Source organism: Danio rerio, chromosome 10 (assembly GCF_052040795.2).
Source record: "Danio rerio strain M-AB ecotype USA chromosome 10, GRCz13ab, whole genome shotgun sequence".
NCBI lineage: Eukaryota > Metazoa > Chordata > Actinopteri > Cypriniformes > Danionidae > Danio > Danio rerio.
In genome coordinates, this window is record NC_141030.1 from 37767387 (window position 1) to 37784246 (window position 16860).

Genomic DNA, 16860 nt, shown 5'->3' on the forward strand with positions numbered 1-16860 from the left:
GTTGCAATAGCAAACATGTCGTATTGTGCTGTAGGATGCAAAAATCGAGTCTAAAAATAGAAAACTTAATTTTACCGTACACCACACTGCTTTTAATGCAAACCGCAGATGTCTTTGGCTAACAGCCAACATAAGAGCTGAGTGGAGCGAGAACCTAATTAAAAAAGCTCGACTCTCATTTTATATCAGGTAAGTTCACGCTATTCTGAATCATACACATTACTCGTTTTTGATTGCAGCAATGATTTCAGCAAAATCAGTTAACTATGGTGAATTAAAATCTGGACACTGAATGCTTAGAATGAAATGTAAACATGTAAGTTCACACACTCTGCCATGCAGGTGCAATTCGCTGTCAGAATGCTGTTGTTTTGCATGCTTGGCCATTTCGTCTTACCCAATATCTGTTGGGAGAGTGCTATTGTAACAGAGGCCAGCTAGTGAGTGCTGTGCAGGTAAACCTCACTCCTCTGATCTCTGAAGGTGCTCTAGCGACAGATACTAGAGGCCATGGTTTTTAGTCTCCTTGGTAGAGCAACCGACTCCCATGTGGAAGGTTGCCGGTTCGATACCAGCTTGGAGTGAGTTGGGTGGCATAGGACCGGGGGTGTTACACTATCGCAAATGGACCTGTCAGACAAATGCCGCTCACTTTAACATTAATTTTGCCGAATAACTGTGCTTATCACTGGGTGACAAGCTGTTATAATAAGCTGTTAGATTATGCATAAAGCATTATGAAAAATAATATATATAATATTTAATCAATATAACTTATTTATAATACAACAACAAACTTCGTACCGCATCGGATGTCATTCCCTCGCTGTAAATGCTAGCGCTCCTGTTTTTTTTTTTTCTGCATCTGGTTTTATCCATCCAAACCGTACACACATCCATCGTTTGTCTTTCATTTTGACCTGATGTTAGTTTCTAAATCTGATTTTTTTTTTCAGACGATGAACCTGTCCCCCTCAGAGGACACCAATCATACAGACTCTTTGTCAACTTCCTATGACACCACGTCAGCTGACCCAAATTCCCTTAATGCTGCAACACCCTGCCTGGGAACCTCTCTACCAGATGACCACATCATCCCGCCGGTATGTTTAGTCTTAATGTAAATTTCATGTCAAGTCCATGAAAATGTCTTCAGAGTGCCCAAATAACATCAATCCTACAGTAAAGGTTAGATGTGTTGACATACTTTACAGTTAAAGGTAAAATGATCAGCCCCCATGTTAAATTTATATTCTTTTTCAAATTATTCCCAAGTGATGTTTAATAGAGCAAGAACATTTTCACAGTACATTTTTTCTTCTGAAGAAAGTCTTATTGCTTTTAGATTGGATGGAATAAAAGCAGTTTTTAAATCGTTAAAAATGTTTTTCCCAAATAGCTACAGAACAAACCCCTGTCCAGTGATTTGCCTAGTTAACCTAGCTTGCGTTGGAAAAATTAAGACCCATTCCAGGAGTCTTATTTCAAGCAGAATCCTTTATTGAGGCGTGTTGGTTGTTCTGCAGTCAAACAGCGCCTTCAAAAAGTTTATGAGTCTGCAAGAGCCTACAGGAGTCTCTTAGGTCCCGTTTACACTAATATGTTTTAGTTTTAAAACTCGTAAGTTTTGCTAAGGTTAGGCCTTCCGTCCACACTACCCCTGAGTTTTAGAGCCCACAAAAATTGAGCATTTTAGAAACACTGACGAGGTCGTTTTCGTTTTAAAATGCTGCTGCTCTGTGTCAGTGTGGATGGGGAAAAATGGAGACTTCTGAAAATGGAGGCGTTTGATTAGGGCTTCTTCTCAATATCAAATACAAAAGTTCAGTCTTGCATCCTTTCCTTGCAAGTTATATGGAAAACAAACTTACCAACTTAACATAGACTAAAAATGTTAAGCCATCGTGTAGCTACATATTTACGTATATGAACATCATCTACACTGTATGAGTATTTATTAACAACGGAGCCTATAACATTACTGGCTCCATTCTTTCTTCGAAAAATACGAAATATTCCTTGTCTCTTTTACTGGATATCAGTTTTATTAATTGTTAAATAGTAAAATATAAATAGTTTATACAATATAGGAAATAAAGGCAAGCAATCAGTCAAATGTGCAGAATCAGTGTACGTGGTTACATTAATTAATATATTAACTTATCTTTGCACTCAGCCAAAACACCTTACCTGAGAACAAGTAATAGATTTAAAAGACAGAAGAGTCGTTAGATATAGACAAGATTAAATAAATATCATGTTTAACAACTATAGAGAAATTAGATCCTGTTGTAGATCCTTGATGAACTGTCCGATGTGCGCTGCTCTCACATGGGTAGCTGTGCTCAAAGCATCTGCTGACTGCCTGGAGCTCAGACGTGCACATACACAGCAGCTCATAACAGATTGTGTGTGGTTACGTGATGTGGGTTTTCAGTGGTATAGTGTGGACTGAGAGCTGTTCAGAAATGCTAGGTGAAACCCCAGTGTGGACATGGATTGTTTTTTTTTTAAACTAAAACTTATTAGTGTAAAAAAGGCCTAACAGAGACAAGAATAGTCTGAAAATGAGTCTGATTTGAGACAGAGCTGTCCTGTCTATATTATGTTTTATTGAGGGGCAGTGTATAGAAAACGATCACGACTGGTTTTAATTGAAAATCTTGTTTTAGGGTCATTTATTGCAAAGATCTTGAGGTTTTACCTGCTCTGACTGGCTTGAATATATCACGCAAAGACAAAGGCATAGTCATTATGACCCTGCTTTTAGCATTTGCATCACTTTGGCTCAGCCAATGCTCAGGAAGCAAGAGGTTTTAATGTTCCTCACACCTGGGCTGCTACAGTTTCGAATAAAATTATATAATTAAAAACCAAAGAATATATATTTACATATATTATTATATAAATTTAAATTTCCCACACTAGTTAACCTAATTAACCTAGTTAAGATTACTAGGATCTTGCAAAATAACTAGTGGAGAATTTTGTTCTGTTATCATGGCAAAGACAAATAAAATAGTTATTATTATAACTAGTATGTTTAAAAAATGTATTACTTAGGAAATATTTGAAAAGAATTCAAATTTCACAGGAGGGCTAATAATTTGAAACGTAATTTAAGACTATAAAATAAAACATTGAGGAGAGAAGATCAGCAAAGTCTCTCTCTCATCTTCACAGGTTTTACCAGAAGACGAGGAGTCAAATATCCAAGAGGACGACATGCCATTCGGCGTGAATGATCTGCCGATGAGGTTCGACTGCGGCTCTAGCACTAACCTGGACCTTCCTGCAGAACTAAACAGAGCTGGAATCAACCAGAACCCAAACTCCCTGCCCAGGTACATACAGAAACACTTTTCTAGAAACCAAAAATGCTTACCTGTATGGTTATTAAAGACATCATCATTTTGTTTTCCATAGCTACCATTTTGGGGAGGACCGAGATGATCTGGATGAGCTGGGCTTTCCTCCTCCACCCTCCCCATTTTTCTCTGCCATTTTGGCAGCGTTTCAGCCTGCGGTGTGTGACGATTCAGAAGAAGCGTGGCGGAGTCACGTCAACCAGCTGATGTGTGATACTGATGGATCTAGCGCTGTTTACACATTCCACATCTTTTCTGCCATGTTTCAGGTAACATTATATACAGTTGAAGTCAGAGTTATTAGCGCCCCTGTATAATTTTCCCCCAATTTCTGTGTAACGGTGCGATGATTTTTTTTCAACACATTTCTAAACATAATAGTTTTAATAACTCAACTCTAATAATGGATTTATTTTATCTTTGCCATGATGACAGTACATAAGATTTAACTAGATATCTTTCAAGATGCTAAAATTAAGCTTAAAGTGACATTTAAAGGAGCAACTAAATTAAGTAGGTTAATTAGGCAAGTTATAATTAGGCAAGTTATTGTATAGCGATAATTTGTTCTGTACACAATCAAAAAATATTGCTTAAGGTGGCCAATAATATCAACCTTAAAATGATTTATAAAAATTTTTAACTGCTTTTTTTCTAGCCGAAATAAAACAAATCCGACTTTCTCCAGAAGATAAAATATTATAGAAAATACTGTGAACATCTTAACTCTGTTAAACATCATCTGGGAAATATTTTAGGAAGCCACAAAAAAAAAAAGAATTTAAAAAAAATTCACACGAGGGCTAATCATTCTGACTTCAACTGTACACACACAGCTATCATATTTGGATATGTCAGTTCATAATAACTTATACAAAAATCCATCAACTTATGATCAATTAAACAATTGTCTTCCCCTCTACAGAACATGCAAAATAAGTTCTGCTCTCTGACCAGCGATGCTTCCACTTACCTTGGAGAAGGCCTGAGGGGAATCGGGTCAAAGTTTGTGCAGTCATCAGATATGTTGGCCCTATGCTCAGACTGCCCTATGCTGTATGTGGATGCAGAAACGGTTAGTAAATAATGAAGTCCACGGCTCGATTCTACCTCCATGACTAATAAATTATTGGGAAAATGATTGTGTGCATGAACTTTTTAAATGTCTTACTGTATATGTGCTCTTGTAGATTGTTTCTTATGGGCTTCTAGAGAAGATGAAGTTCAGTGTTCTTGAGCTGCAGGAGTATCTGGACACATATAACACCCGTGAGGAAGCAGTTGTCTCGGTAGGTCATTCAAGCCGGTTTAAATCAGCCTATTGGCAGATTATTTTGCTTGTTTTATGGAAAAACTCACTTAATTTTGACGTATTATGTCTGAAATCAAGACAATATTTTTTACTTATCTCTTTAGTTGTCTAGATGTAAGAATTCTTAGATTAGAAACAAGACAAGAACTAATGAAGTAAAAAAGCTTTTTTTGCAGTGTAGAAAACCACACTGTATCATTTTTAAGACCCTTTTAGCTTTAATGTTATTTATTTCTGTGATGCAAAGCTGAATTTTCAACAACAAATACACCCTATTATGGCTCGTTTCCACTGACTGGTACAGTACGGTACGGTTCTGGTCAGTACGGGTCACCTTTATCAGGCTTGCTATTCCACTACCAAGGGTACCCTTTTGGTGGGCGTGGTGTATGACAGAAAGTTTCAGTCGATGTCATGCTCGCTAGAGAAAATGTCTACAGTAAAGCTGCACAGGTCGCTCACATATCATATGAAAAGCAAGCACTTCTCACAAAACAAATGCTTTACACACATAAATACTTCTGTATAAATGTTTATTATTACCAACTTTTCTATGAACAGGAGTTGATTATAACTGCAGATCAATGACAGTGCGAAATAGCCTACTGTAACGTCTGTAAATATATAAAATAAATAAATAAATGAACATATATGAACGCATACAGACACTTACAGTCTCCGATATGTTACCAACTACAGAAAAACTACACACATCATACGATTAGTCCTTAATTAGGTTCAAAACAACACAAAGTATAGCCTACAGTCAGTGTAAACCTCTCATCTGTGTCTGTAATCTTCAGCAGCACACGTAAACTCTGTTAGAGAGTAATTCTATCATTCCCAGTTCATATTAGTCCAAAAGGTGATGATGAAAATTAAAACAAGGCAGTTTGTTCACGTTTGCTGAAGAAATCACGTGCTTCTTTTTCCCCCGGCTTTTTGTCCGCTCCACTCTCGCGTTTGTCCTTTTCTTTCTGAATGTGTCATTCTCGCGTTTGTCAGCTTCTCACGGGATCGGGTTTGCAAAGCATGTCAATAATCAAGCGCACGTTATTATAATAAGCTCAAGAAGTTTGTTATTTCAGATATAGATGCGTCATTTCTCTGCCTCAGAAATCAATCTAATATGCTAATTTTGGTAAATACACTAATACTGTTTTGCATACATTGCATACTGTATTCAGAATTTTTAGATAAATAAAAAGTTAAAAAGAACAGCAAGTAATTTAAGATTATTTACATTGTACAATATAAACTCTCGGGCCACTTTATTAGGTACACGCTACTAGTACCGGGTTGGACCCCCTTTTGCTTTCAGAACTGATTTAATCCTTTGTGCCATAGATTCAACGAGGTACTGGGAATATTGCTTAAAGTTTTTGGTCCATATTGACATGATACCATCACACAGTTGCTGCAGATTTGTTGGCTACACATCCTTGATGCGAATCTCCTGTTCCATCCTCTACTGGATTGTGTTCTGGTGACTGTGGAGGCCATTTGAGTACAGTGAACTCATTTTCATGTTCAAGAAACCAGTCTGAGATGATTCACGGTTTTTGACATGAAATGGGTACACTGTGGTCAACAAGGGATGGACATGGTCAGCAACAATACTCAGATAGGCTGCAACGTTGAACCAGTCTGGCCATTCTCCTCTGACCTCTGGCATCAATAAGGCATTTGCGCCTACAGAACTGCCACTCACTGGATATTTTCTCTTTTTCTGACCTTTATCTGTAAACCCTAGAGAGGGTTGTGCGTAAAATCCCAGTAGATCAGCAGTTTCTGAAATACTCAGACCAGCCCGTCTGGCACCAACCGTGCCACGTTCAAAGTCACTTAAATCACCTATCTTCCCTATTCTGATGCTCGGTTTAAATTGCAGCAGATCATCTTGACCATGTCTACATGCCTAAATGCATTGAGTTGCTGCCATACTGATTTTAAATTTTTTGTTAACAAGCAGTTGGACAGGTGTACCTTATAAAGTGGCCGGTGAATGTATTTATGCTCAGTGGAAACAAGGCACCACTGAAAGCACATTTATAAGGTAGTTTGTGCCATGCATAAGATAATTTTGCAAGTTATTAAGGCTTTTGCATGATGGATGTTTTAAAATAAATACCATCAGCTTACACTGAAAGACGTTTCTTGCTCATATTCTCTTCTCATCTTTCAACAGTGGTTGCAGAACTGTAAGGCCACATTTCCCAGGTTTCCCGACGATGGAGTGATAACCTGTCAGCCTGGAGACTCAGAGGAAAAGGTGAAAACAGCTGTCTGTGTTCACTCGACATTATTTACATTAATCCAATTATACACAGTAGTTTCTAATAGATTAGAGTGGGATTATTGAGTGGGTCAGGTGGCCATATATACACTATCATTCAAAGGTTTGTGGTCTGTGAGATTATTAATGTGTCTTTCTTTATTTTGAAATCGTACTCATTATGGGTGCATTTATTTGATAAAAGTAGAGCAAATAAAATTTTATTGATTTTATTTCCTTTTTTATTAATATATAGCTTAAAATAAAGTTAAAGCAGCCGTTACGTCCTGTTTTAGTGTAGTTTTGATACATCAGATACTGTAACATTCTTATGTGCTGATTTGCTGATATATGCAAAATACAGTAATACTGGACAGCATTTTAAAAAAATTAATGTATAAAAAGCTGTTGTTTAAAATCATTTGTAACATTATCAGTGTCATTTTCAATTTTCACTCATTGTAATGAATCCTTGCATGACTCCAAACTTTAAAATGATAGTGTACTCTATATACCAGTGCAATCCAATACAATTTCCTTACACCTGATTTTCTTGTGCACTTTCACCTGTTCTGCATGATTTATACGGGTTGCTTCTTGGGTTGAATCTGACTGGCACTAATCCTCTAATTATGTTAATGGGATTTCTGAGCTGACATTCGGTCTCACAGATTGCATGCTGGGAATTAATGCTGTCTATTTCTCCCTTGTCAACTCTTTTCTGTTTTATGACATGCTTGCTCTGCAGCAAATGGAAACTCTGGCTGTAAGTTTGAAACTAAAGAACCGTTCTCTTTCTTTGTCTTCTGCTAGAGCGAGTGTTTTATAGTTTAGTACATGCATTCAATTCAGAGCGTTTATATGCACATTCCTACACAACCTTAACCACTTCTATTATTGAAATTTATATTTTAATTGTTTTTGTGCATATAAACACCCTCATTGATGTATATTTGAGTTGTGTATTTACTGTTTGTGGCTGTGCATATGTGTGATTCCTTTATTGTCATGTGACTAAACTATTCATATCTTCCACAGCAATTGGAGTTGTGTCAGCGACTATACAAACTTCACTTCCAGCTCCTTCTGCTGTTTCAGTCCTATTGTAAACTTATCGGACAAGTGAACACCATCAGCTCTGTGCCGGAGGTATACTCTTTTGAATGGTTTTTAAATTTGAATCAAAATTAATGGTCACACTTTATTTTGATGGTGTGTTTGTTGAATTTAAGTTACATTGCATCTACATGACTAATTCTCATTAGATTATAAGTAGACTGTTAGGTTGGGGTTGGGGTTAGGGTTAGTGTAAATTGAAATGTACTTGCAAAGTTTTCTGCAAAGTCAGTTAATTGTCTGTTGAAGGAGCAGTACCAACAGATATTAAGCAGACAGTCTACTAATACTCAAGTGGACCATCAAAATAATGTGTTACAAAGCAAATTTTTCAATGTGAGCAGATTTGGAAAACAATTATTTGACCACCAGTTTCTTTAGATTGATTAGGTATGGTTAATGTATAGTGTGTGTCTTTTTTCTACAGAGATATGATTACATTTATTCCAAAAATAAAATAATATTGTCATTAAAAACTTTTATTTTATTTTATAAATATAATAATAATAATAATAATAATAATAACAACAACAATTATTATTATTATTATTATTATTTATTTTTGTATATCAGCTTCAAAACTTTATTCTCAAAGAGCTTTACACAAAAAAAATTAAGGATATAGCAGAAAAACAGTTATGCAGACGATATAAATGATATATTCATTGATTCATATGGCCTAGTCCCTGATTTGTCAGGGGTCACCACAGCGGAATGAACTGCCAACTTATCCAGCAAATGTTTTATGTAATGTTTTATTCCAGCCACATCCCAGTAGTGGGAAACACCCTTACAAGTCAAGTCAAATCAAGTCTTTGTTTATTGATAAAGTGCTTTTTAAAAACAACAAAGCGCTGTACACACATACACCGCCTAAAACAAAGGACAAATACCACAGACATAAGACTGTCAAATGGTATTAAAAGCCAAAGAGTAAAATGGATTTTAAGACCAGATTTAAAAACAGACAGGGTTGTGGTCTGCCTAACATGGAGAGGCAAATTATTCCCGAATTTGGGGGCCATCACCGCAAAGGCACGGTCCCCCTCTGGTTTTTAACCTTGTGCGTGGAACAGCCAAAAGTAGCTGATCTGCACATCTAAGTGCCCTTGATGAAGTGTATAATTGAATTATTGAAGAAAAGTATCCTGATGCTAGTCCATTTGAGTAAGGGGAAGCTGCAGGCCCGGAGACCCAACTGCACGCTCAGACCTGCGCGCACAGACCTGCACTTCCAGACCAGACAGTGTCCTCTGCTGTTGGGTTGGGTGAAGCAGCAGGTACGGAGACCCAACTGCACACTCAGACCAGCACTTTCTAGCAAGTAGCAACATCAGAAACGCCAGTAAGGTTATTGATTATTAAAGCGATTCCTGAAAATTACCAAGTTTTATGGCATAAATTAATGTGGTTTAAAATATTACACTAACAAACAATTATTTCAGTGTTTGATTTGATCAAAATTAGTGTCAAAAGAGCATTATTTTATGATATTTACAGCTTGCACTTATTTTATGTATTATTGTACCATTCTGGGACAATTTTCTAACAATATTTTCTGGCAAAATAAAAAAAAACTTTAAAGTAAAAATGTTAAAATAAAATGTAGGCTATAGCACAATTATTAATTGTAACGTATTTTAGTGCTGTATAGGTCTACTGTTCATATTACTGTATTATCTATCTGAAAGTGCTACGAAAGACAATAACAGTAACACAATAACAGTTTATCAATTATTTATAAGTTCTGTAATGATTACAAACACGTTTTTTGGAAATCAAAATATCAGTTAATCTGCATAGAATTTACAATATGAGCTCTCCTAGGTGAAATCAAAAATAATTGGCTTGTGGTGTGTATTTTTTCCCAAATTTATATTACATTTAAAAAGTGGGTCTCTGCCAACACTAATACAATGTGCCAAAGACTGCAGATGTTTTTTGCTCTAGTAATGAAAAATCTCCCCAATAAGAATGTAAAGCATTTATGTTATTTTCTGCGTAAAAAATAATTTTTACTCTAATTATTATTTTTCACAATTTTTCTATGCGTTGTTTACAACTTGACTTGTAGGACCTCATGAAAAAAAAAATACACAAAAATAAAGTTTCTTGTGAGACAATTACTTAGAGTACTATAATTGTATGTGAAGAAATTTATTGTATATGAAGATAATATTCATTCCCTCAACTCAATACGAAACAGTGATAAATCCTCAATAATGAAAAACAACAACAAATGTCTGAAAATATTGAAGTAACTGAACAATATCTATTAACAAATACAATTAATAAAAATACAACAGAATTAATGCATTTGAATCAAAAATCTAGTATGTTTAATATTTCATATAATAATCTAATCAATCATAACCTAATATTTTATAGTAGAAAAATAGTTTAAATTACAATTTAGAAGCAGCTGAAATCAGGTTAGTCGATCTTTTAAACAGCAGGTGGCACTGTGAAGGTCTGGAAGTGCAGGTCTAGCTGTCTGAGCGAGCAGGTCTGAGCGTGCAGTTGGGTCTCCGGGCCGGCAGCTTCATACTATTGGTCCATTTAGGCATTTAAACATCAAAAATAGAATCTTACAGGAAGCCAATGAAAAGAAGCCAGTGTGGCTTTCTGTACCATCTGCAGACGATTAAGGGAGGCATGGCTCATATATAGAGGGCATTGCAATAAGCTAGCCGAGATTATTGTAGCCGAGCCTTGTCGAGTTAAAAATATGTATAACCCTTACAAAGTTGTTAAAAGACAGAAAATACTTAAATTTGGCTAACTGGAATAAAACTAGCTTTAATTACTGAATTGATCTGTTCATCCAGTTTGAAGTCACTATCCATAATAACATCCAAGTTCTTTACATTAGATTTTACAAAAGGATTAACATTCCAAGATCCAGACAATCCTGAGTTCCCCCGGATCCATATACACTCTCAAATTCACACATCACTCCACACTAAGGGCAATTTAGTTTATCCAATTCCCCTATAACGCATGTGTTTGGAATGTGGGGAAACTGGAGCCCCTGGAGAAAACCCACTAGAGCATGGGGAAACATGCAAACTCTACACAGAAATGCCAACTGGCCCAGCCAGGACTCAAACCAGCGACCTTCTTGCTGTAACAGTGCTAACCACTGAGCCATCATGGCATTAAAAATTATATAAATAAAAAATAAAACAAGTTAGAAACATTGTAAATATAAAACTGATCAACCTCACAGATGTGAGGTTTAAAAAGTACATTTTTATTTGTAATTCTGAAGAAATATCATGAATATTTTTAAAACTAAAACAACGATAAATCCAGAGGGGCCGAGAAATTCCAAGTGGTCCTTTAATGTTTTTTTTCCATAGCTGTATATATGTAAATAATTGTATAATTTTAAAGTGAATGATAAACAGCCAGTGCTAATCCTGTCTTTTAATGTCTAGCTGTGGAACATGTCTCGTGAGCTGAGCGATCTGAAAAACTGCCTGCGTTTGGCTGAAGCTTCGTTAGCAGGTGATCTAGAAGACCGCCATAGGCACGGCTCGCAGTCCATCTTCTCCAGCTCAGAGACAGCCGTACAAGCCATCCTGGAGTGCTTGAACAACAACGACTTCTCCATGGCCATCCGCTACACTCAAGAGTGCAGGTGAGCTGAGACACCGCTAGAGGGAGACAAAACTCTGTTGAGAGCAGGGGTTACATGAAGGACACACATCCCAGCGGAATCCACACGAATGTAAAAACCATCAGTGGAGCTTGTATGAAAACAGTTTATCAAATTTATCATATACAGGGTACCCACACTTCTTGACTGTTGAATTTCAAACATGATGCCTGGCGCCTCAATATTTTTCAAAATAGCAATAGATGGTACAGATTACATATGTAGTATATTTCGAAGCTCATTCTATACATGTGGAGCATACTTCGAGAATTTAGATCGATCTAACTATGTATAAAAAATGGCATCTTAATTAAAAGTATATCTGTTGATCTGGTAAAAAAAATAATAATTTGCTTTTTCATAACTTTCCTCTCGTTTTTAGACGAATGTCACCTGGTATCACTTGTATTAAAGTATTAAATATTAAAGTATCATGGTTCTTTGAACACGACTGTTTAAAACGGTCAACATTTTTGAAAATAACACTTTCTAGACATCATTGTTGACATGTTATGATATTTTATTGTACATTTTAAGTGTAAGCGAAAAGTTGAATACAGGAAGGACTTTCATGGGGCTATATACGCTGGGTTATATGAATTACAAAGGTATTTGATTTAAAATTGTTAGTGATTTAAAAAGTCCTTGAATCTGGTGTCCATGAAAAAGTGGAAACCCTGCATATAGATGCGTCTAAAATAGTATTCTGAAAAAAAAATGTTAATGGCAAGTTACAGTTTAGTTACTTATTAGCAGACAAAATCTGCAGACATTTTTTTTTGCGTAGAATTTTGTTCTGTGTATTGATGAGGAATGATTTTGAGAATACAGTAGCTAGAAACTTCTATTTTTATTTACAAAGCAAATTCAATTAGAACCACTTGTTTCGTAAGTAAAGCAACTCTCTCTTATAATATATCTACTAAATGACAGAACATATTATTTTACAAACTGTATTGTAATAAATCAGATAAACATTTGAACTGAAATGAATATAATAACTGAATAAATATACAGTATATTTACACACATATACATAAGTCCACACTCAATGATGGGCTAAAACAATCTGTGGATTTCTGCATGCACAAATTCCATTTGGGCCTATTTAATAATTCTGTATTTATTTAGAATCTAGAATAGAGTACGGTGGAAGTCAGAATTATTAGCCCCCCTTTGAATTTTTTCTTTTTAATATTTCCCAAATGATGTTTAACAGAGCTAGGACATTTTCACAGTATGTCTGATAATATTTTATTTTCATTCATTTATTTTTATTATCCTGTCTAGTTAACATAATTAACCTAGTTAAGTCTTTAATGTCACTTTAAGCTGTATAGAAGTAACTTGAAAAAATATCTAGTCAAATATTATTTACTGTCATCATGGCAAAGATAAAATAAATCAGTTATTAGACATGAGTTATTAAACTATTATGTGTAGAAATGTGTTGAAAAAATCTGCTCTTCATTAAACAGAAATTAGGAAATAAAAAATAAACAGGGGGGCTAATAAATCTGACTGCAACTGTATATGCTCATGGACTTTTATTTTTCAGTAAACCAGCTCAATCGCATCCGGTGAACTGGCAAGCTGTTACAAAATCACATTTTAATCCCGCTTAATATCTGCATTCTTTAAAAAATCAATGATCTTCACTGCGTGAATGATATACAATATAAAGTGGGTGTCAAACCAGACAAAAAGCACTGAAATAAATGAAATAGTTTTGCGCCATGTCTTTTAAATATGGACATTTATTTCACCAAGTTTCTGAGGCAGCCTTAAACATCTTTAGTCTCATTTTACGCTTGAACAACTAAATGAATGCTGACGTCTATTTAACTGATTGTATTTTCATTACATTACAACATCGATGCTGTAAAAGGAACCATGTGCAATTAAATATAGTCACGTTAAGCTTTCACCGGAAGTTTATCATGGCTGAAAAACACTAGCTGTGCATATAACCCCTTATTTGACACTAAAAATCTTGCATACTTTACCTTAAAATTAATTTCTCATTGTTCTTGTCTGAAAGTGTATAAGCATTTATTGTAGCTATGTAAATTCATAATTATTTTACTGCTATTATTAAATGTGTCCTTTTGCTTAACTTTCCTCTTCTTTTTAGACGAATATGGCCAAACGACATCTTCGGCGGTGGCTCCGAGGACGAAATCCAGACTCTCCTCAACGTCTACTTCCGTCACCAGACCATCGGCCAGACTGGCACCTTCGCTCTGGTGGGCTCCAACAAGGACATGTCAGAGGTCTGCACAAAAATCATGGAGCTTAACGGAGAAGTGCGTGACATGATCCGCCGCGCTCAGGGGTACCAGGTGATCTCATCCAGCCTCGTGGACTCCAGCGTGTCCGGCGTGAGTCTCTGACACGAAGCCAGCAGCACCCCGGACCGGCCCTGGCCTGGACCCCCCGACCACTGGATCCCTCCATAGTCACCACCCAGCCTTTCCTGCTCCATCCCTCCTCCCACAATCCTCCACCCGCTCCAGACCAGATCCAGTGTGATGTTTGGGAGTGCTGCCGCCCTTTCGAGGGTGTCACGGATAAACTTGCGCCCTTCTTAGGGAAACTTGCACGAGCGTCCTTGACTGTACTGAATAGGAAGGGGCTCCTGAGAGTGAGCGTATCCTCAGGTCCTCAAATGTGCAGCAATAACGGAGAAACGGAGCTGCTCCTGCGAGATTCCTTGGAATGAAGTCACTCAAACGCATCTTTTAATTATTGCACTACGTTGACGTTTTCATGTCGTGAATCATGAGAAGGAGAAATCTAATAATCCTGTTTGCTACTTTGAGCAATGCTGCATTTTTGGAAAGGAAGAACCCGAGTGAGAACTTTGCACTTTGGTTTGTTTGTTAGTTAACGTGGGGAATGTGCAATGATGGATCATTGAAACGGATGCCTTTCTACTGTACTTGTTCAAGAATGTCTTTAAAAACCCTGAAGAAGATGGGACGATAAAGGATACTGTTTGTATGTCTTCGGTCATTGTCACAACTGTTTGAAGCTATAAGCTTGTGTCTTCGTGAACCTGTCCATCACTGACGTACCGCTAAATATCAGCCTCCGCACAGACATTCAGCTGATAAGCTACTACTGATGAAGCTGATTCTTCTTCAAGTGCTGATATGAGATTGTCCAGCTGTTTTTCAATCGACGTCCTGCACCCCGTCGTACACAGGCTCACGTTGTAGGGTAAATTTGTATTTAAGAAATCTGTGTGTTGAACAGTTTGTCAGTTCAAGTTGCCAAGCATGCATTATTGTATTTACTTTCAAACTGTATTTATTAAAAGTTGTATTTTATTATGTTATTTGTATAAAGTGGAAAAAGGGAGGCATCACATGGAGATTAGTCTGTGTCACTAGTGCATGCCTAGACAGATTGCACATTGTAAAGCCTCTTTGGAACAATTGTCTTGGTTTTTCCTCGCCTAAAATGTAAATATTTAAAGCTTTTGTGAAGTAAATTGTGCTCTCTTGTTGAGATTCTCCAGTTTCTTCTTTGATTTGCTGAGGCATGGAATATGGATGTCGATTTTACCTCAAGACCACTTGCTTAGGATGTTGATTTGAAGCAAAAAAAAAATGTAAGTCACATTCCATACAGTACCTCACATACACTGATTGTTTAGCTTCCTAATAGTAAATTGTCGCATTATTCATTCATTCATTTTCATCCGCTTTTCTGGGGCCAGTAGTCTCAGGGGATTCTGAGGCGTTCCCAGGCCACCTGAGAGACTTGGTTCCGGGTCTTCCTCGAGTCCTTTCTCCAATTTTTCAATTCTTTTTATAGCCTGATGTATTTATTTGAGGGAGACCTAAAGTGTCAGAATATCTGGCATGTATTCAGAAATGAAGACCAACTCATCTAAATTTATTTCTAGAGCACTTCCAACCAATCACAATGGGTACCAATGTGCTGTACACATAATACATGCAAACATACAAGGAACAAAAGTACATAAACTCAACACACAGCTAATGAAAATAAGTGTTTTCAGTGACCTCTGAAAAGACTCAAAAGTAGGAGACTTTAAGGAGAGTGGAAGAATGTTTCAAAGTCTTGGAGCTGCTACTGAAAGAGCTCCATCACCTCAACATTTTAAGCATGATTGTGGAACTTGCAAATAGAGTCGATCCTTGGTGTAAAGAGAGAGCTCACTTAATTAGCTCAAAAATATACTCTGGGTCGAGACCATTGAGGGATTTAAAAACCATACAGCAGTCATTCTAAACTGGATTGGTAGCCAGTGCAGGGAAACCAGTATAGGTGTGATACAATGGGTTACAAAAATCCAGATGAGAAGAGATGAAGGCATAAACAACCTGCTCAAAGTCACTGAAAAGAAGGACAGACTTCAGGCAAAGACTATAGAAAACCCAAGACTTGTTACTTATTTAGTTTTGAATGGGGGAGGGGTGTAACAGCAAATATGGCAAATTAAGCCCCGCCTTCTAGTACAAGAACCAATCAACGATAGCTATAGACTGACGTTTTCCCAGGGGAGGGGCTGGTACCAGATGCGAGTTTATGCAGATTGTCTGTGACTAAAACGTTTAGAAATTAAGCTAGAGACAGTTGTTGTTTGATGTAATTGTTTAATAATATTTAATCGTAAGCTTGGCAAGCAATTTGAGAATTTGATATTTCTCCATTCAGATAAACTGCATGAGCATACTGCCCGTGAGCAGAGATGGTTTCAAAGATGATCATCGAGTGGAAGGACTTGCCTTAAAAGGGACTTTGCTTTAATTTCAGCTTAGTCAAAAATAACTCTAGGACTTGCACTGCAAAAAATACTTCTTACTTAGATTTTTGTCTTGTTTCTAGTCCAAATATCTAAAAATTCCTAAATCAAGAAGAATTTTCTACACAAGCACAACATAGTGTCTTGTTTTGAGAAACATGCCATTATTAAAGCGAGTTTTTCCTTCAAACAAGCAAAATAATCTGCCAATGGGGTAAGCAAAATAATCTTGCGTCAAAAGAAAAAACAAGATTAATTTGCTTACCCCATTGGCAGATTATTTTGCTTGAAGGAAAAACTCACTTATTATTGGTATATTATTTCTCAAAACAAGACACTATGTTTTGCTTG

At 36.6% G+C, this 16860-nt stretch overlaps 2 protein-coding genes across 23 annotated transcripts in view; one reads left to right on the forward strand and one right to left on the reverse strand.

Annotated features, from left to right (window-relative positions):
- Positions 1 to 15243, forward strand: part of fryb (furry homolog b (Drosophila)) — a 127751-nt gene extending 112508 nt beyond the window's left edge. For 15 of the 22 annotated variants that reach the window (XR_015501329.1, XR_015501330.1, XR_015501324.1 and 12 more), the window contains 9 exons: positions 957 to 1103; positions 3184 to 3344; positions 3427 to 3637; positions 4294 to 4443; positions 4559 to 4657; positions 6869 to 6952; positions 7994 to 8104; positions 11512 to 11714; positions 13867 to 15243. Coding sequence is in view for 12 of the 22 variants with exons in the window: in XM_087271042.1 (XP_087127168.1) it covers positions 957 to 1103; positions 3184 to 3344; positions 3427 to 3637; positions 4294 to 4443; positions 4559 to 4657; positions 6869 to 6952; positions 7994 to 8104; positions 11512 to 11714; positions 13867 to 14125 (1425 nt within the window). In the remaining 10 variants the exon portion in view is untranslated. Of the gene's footprint in view, positions 1 to 956; positions 1104 to 3183; positions 3345 to 3426; positions 3638 to 4293; positions 4444 to 4558; positions 4658 to 6868; positions 6969 to 7703; positions 7722 to 7993; positions 8105 to 11511; positions 11715 to 13866 lie in introns of all 22 variants that reach the window. The other 7 variants (XR_015501331.1, XR_015501326.1, XR_015501332.1 and 4 more) reach the window with 2 other exon arrangements.
- LOC147842141 (uncharacterized) overlaps positions 1 to 16860 on the reverse strand; it is a 1078568-nt gene that overhangs the window by 324541 nt on the left and 737167 nt on the right. The gene's annotated exons all lie outside the window — the stretch shown is intronic.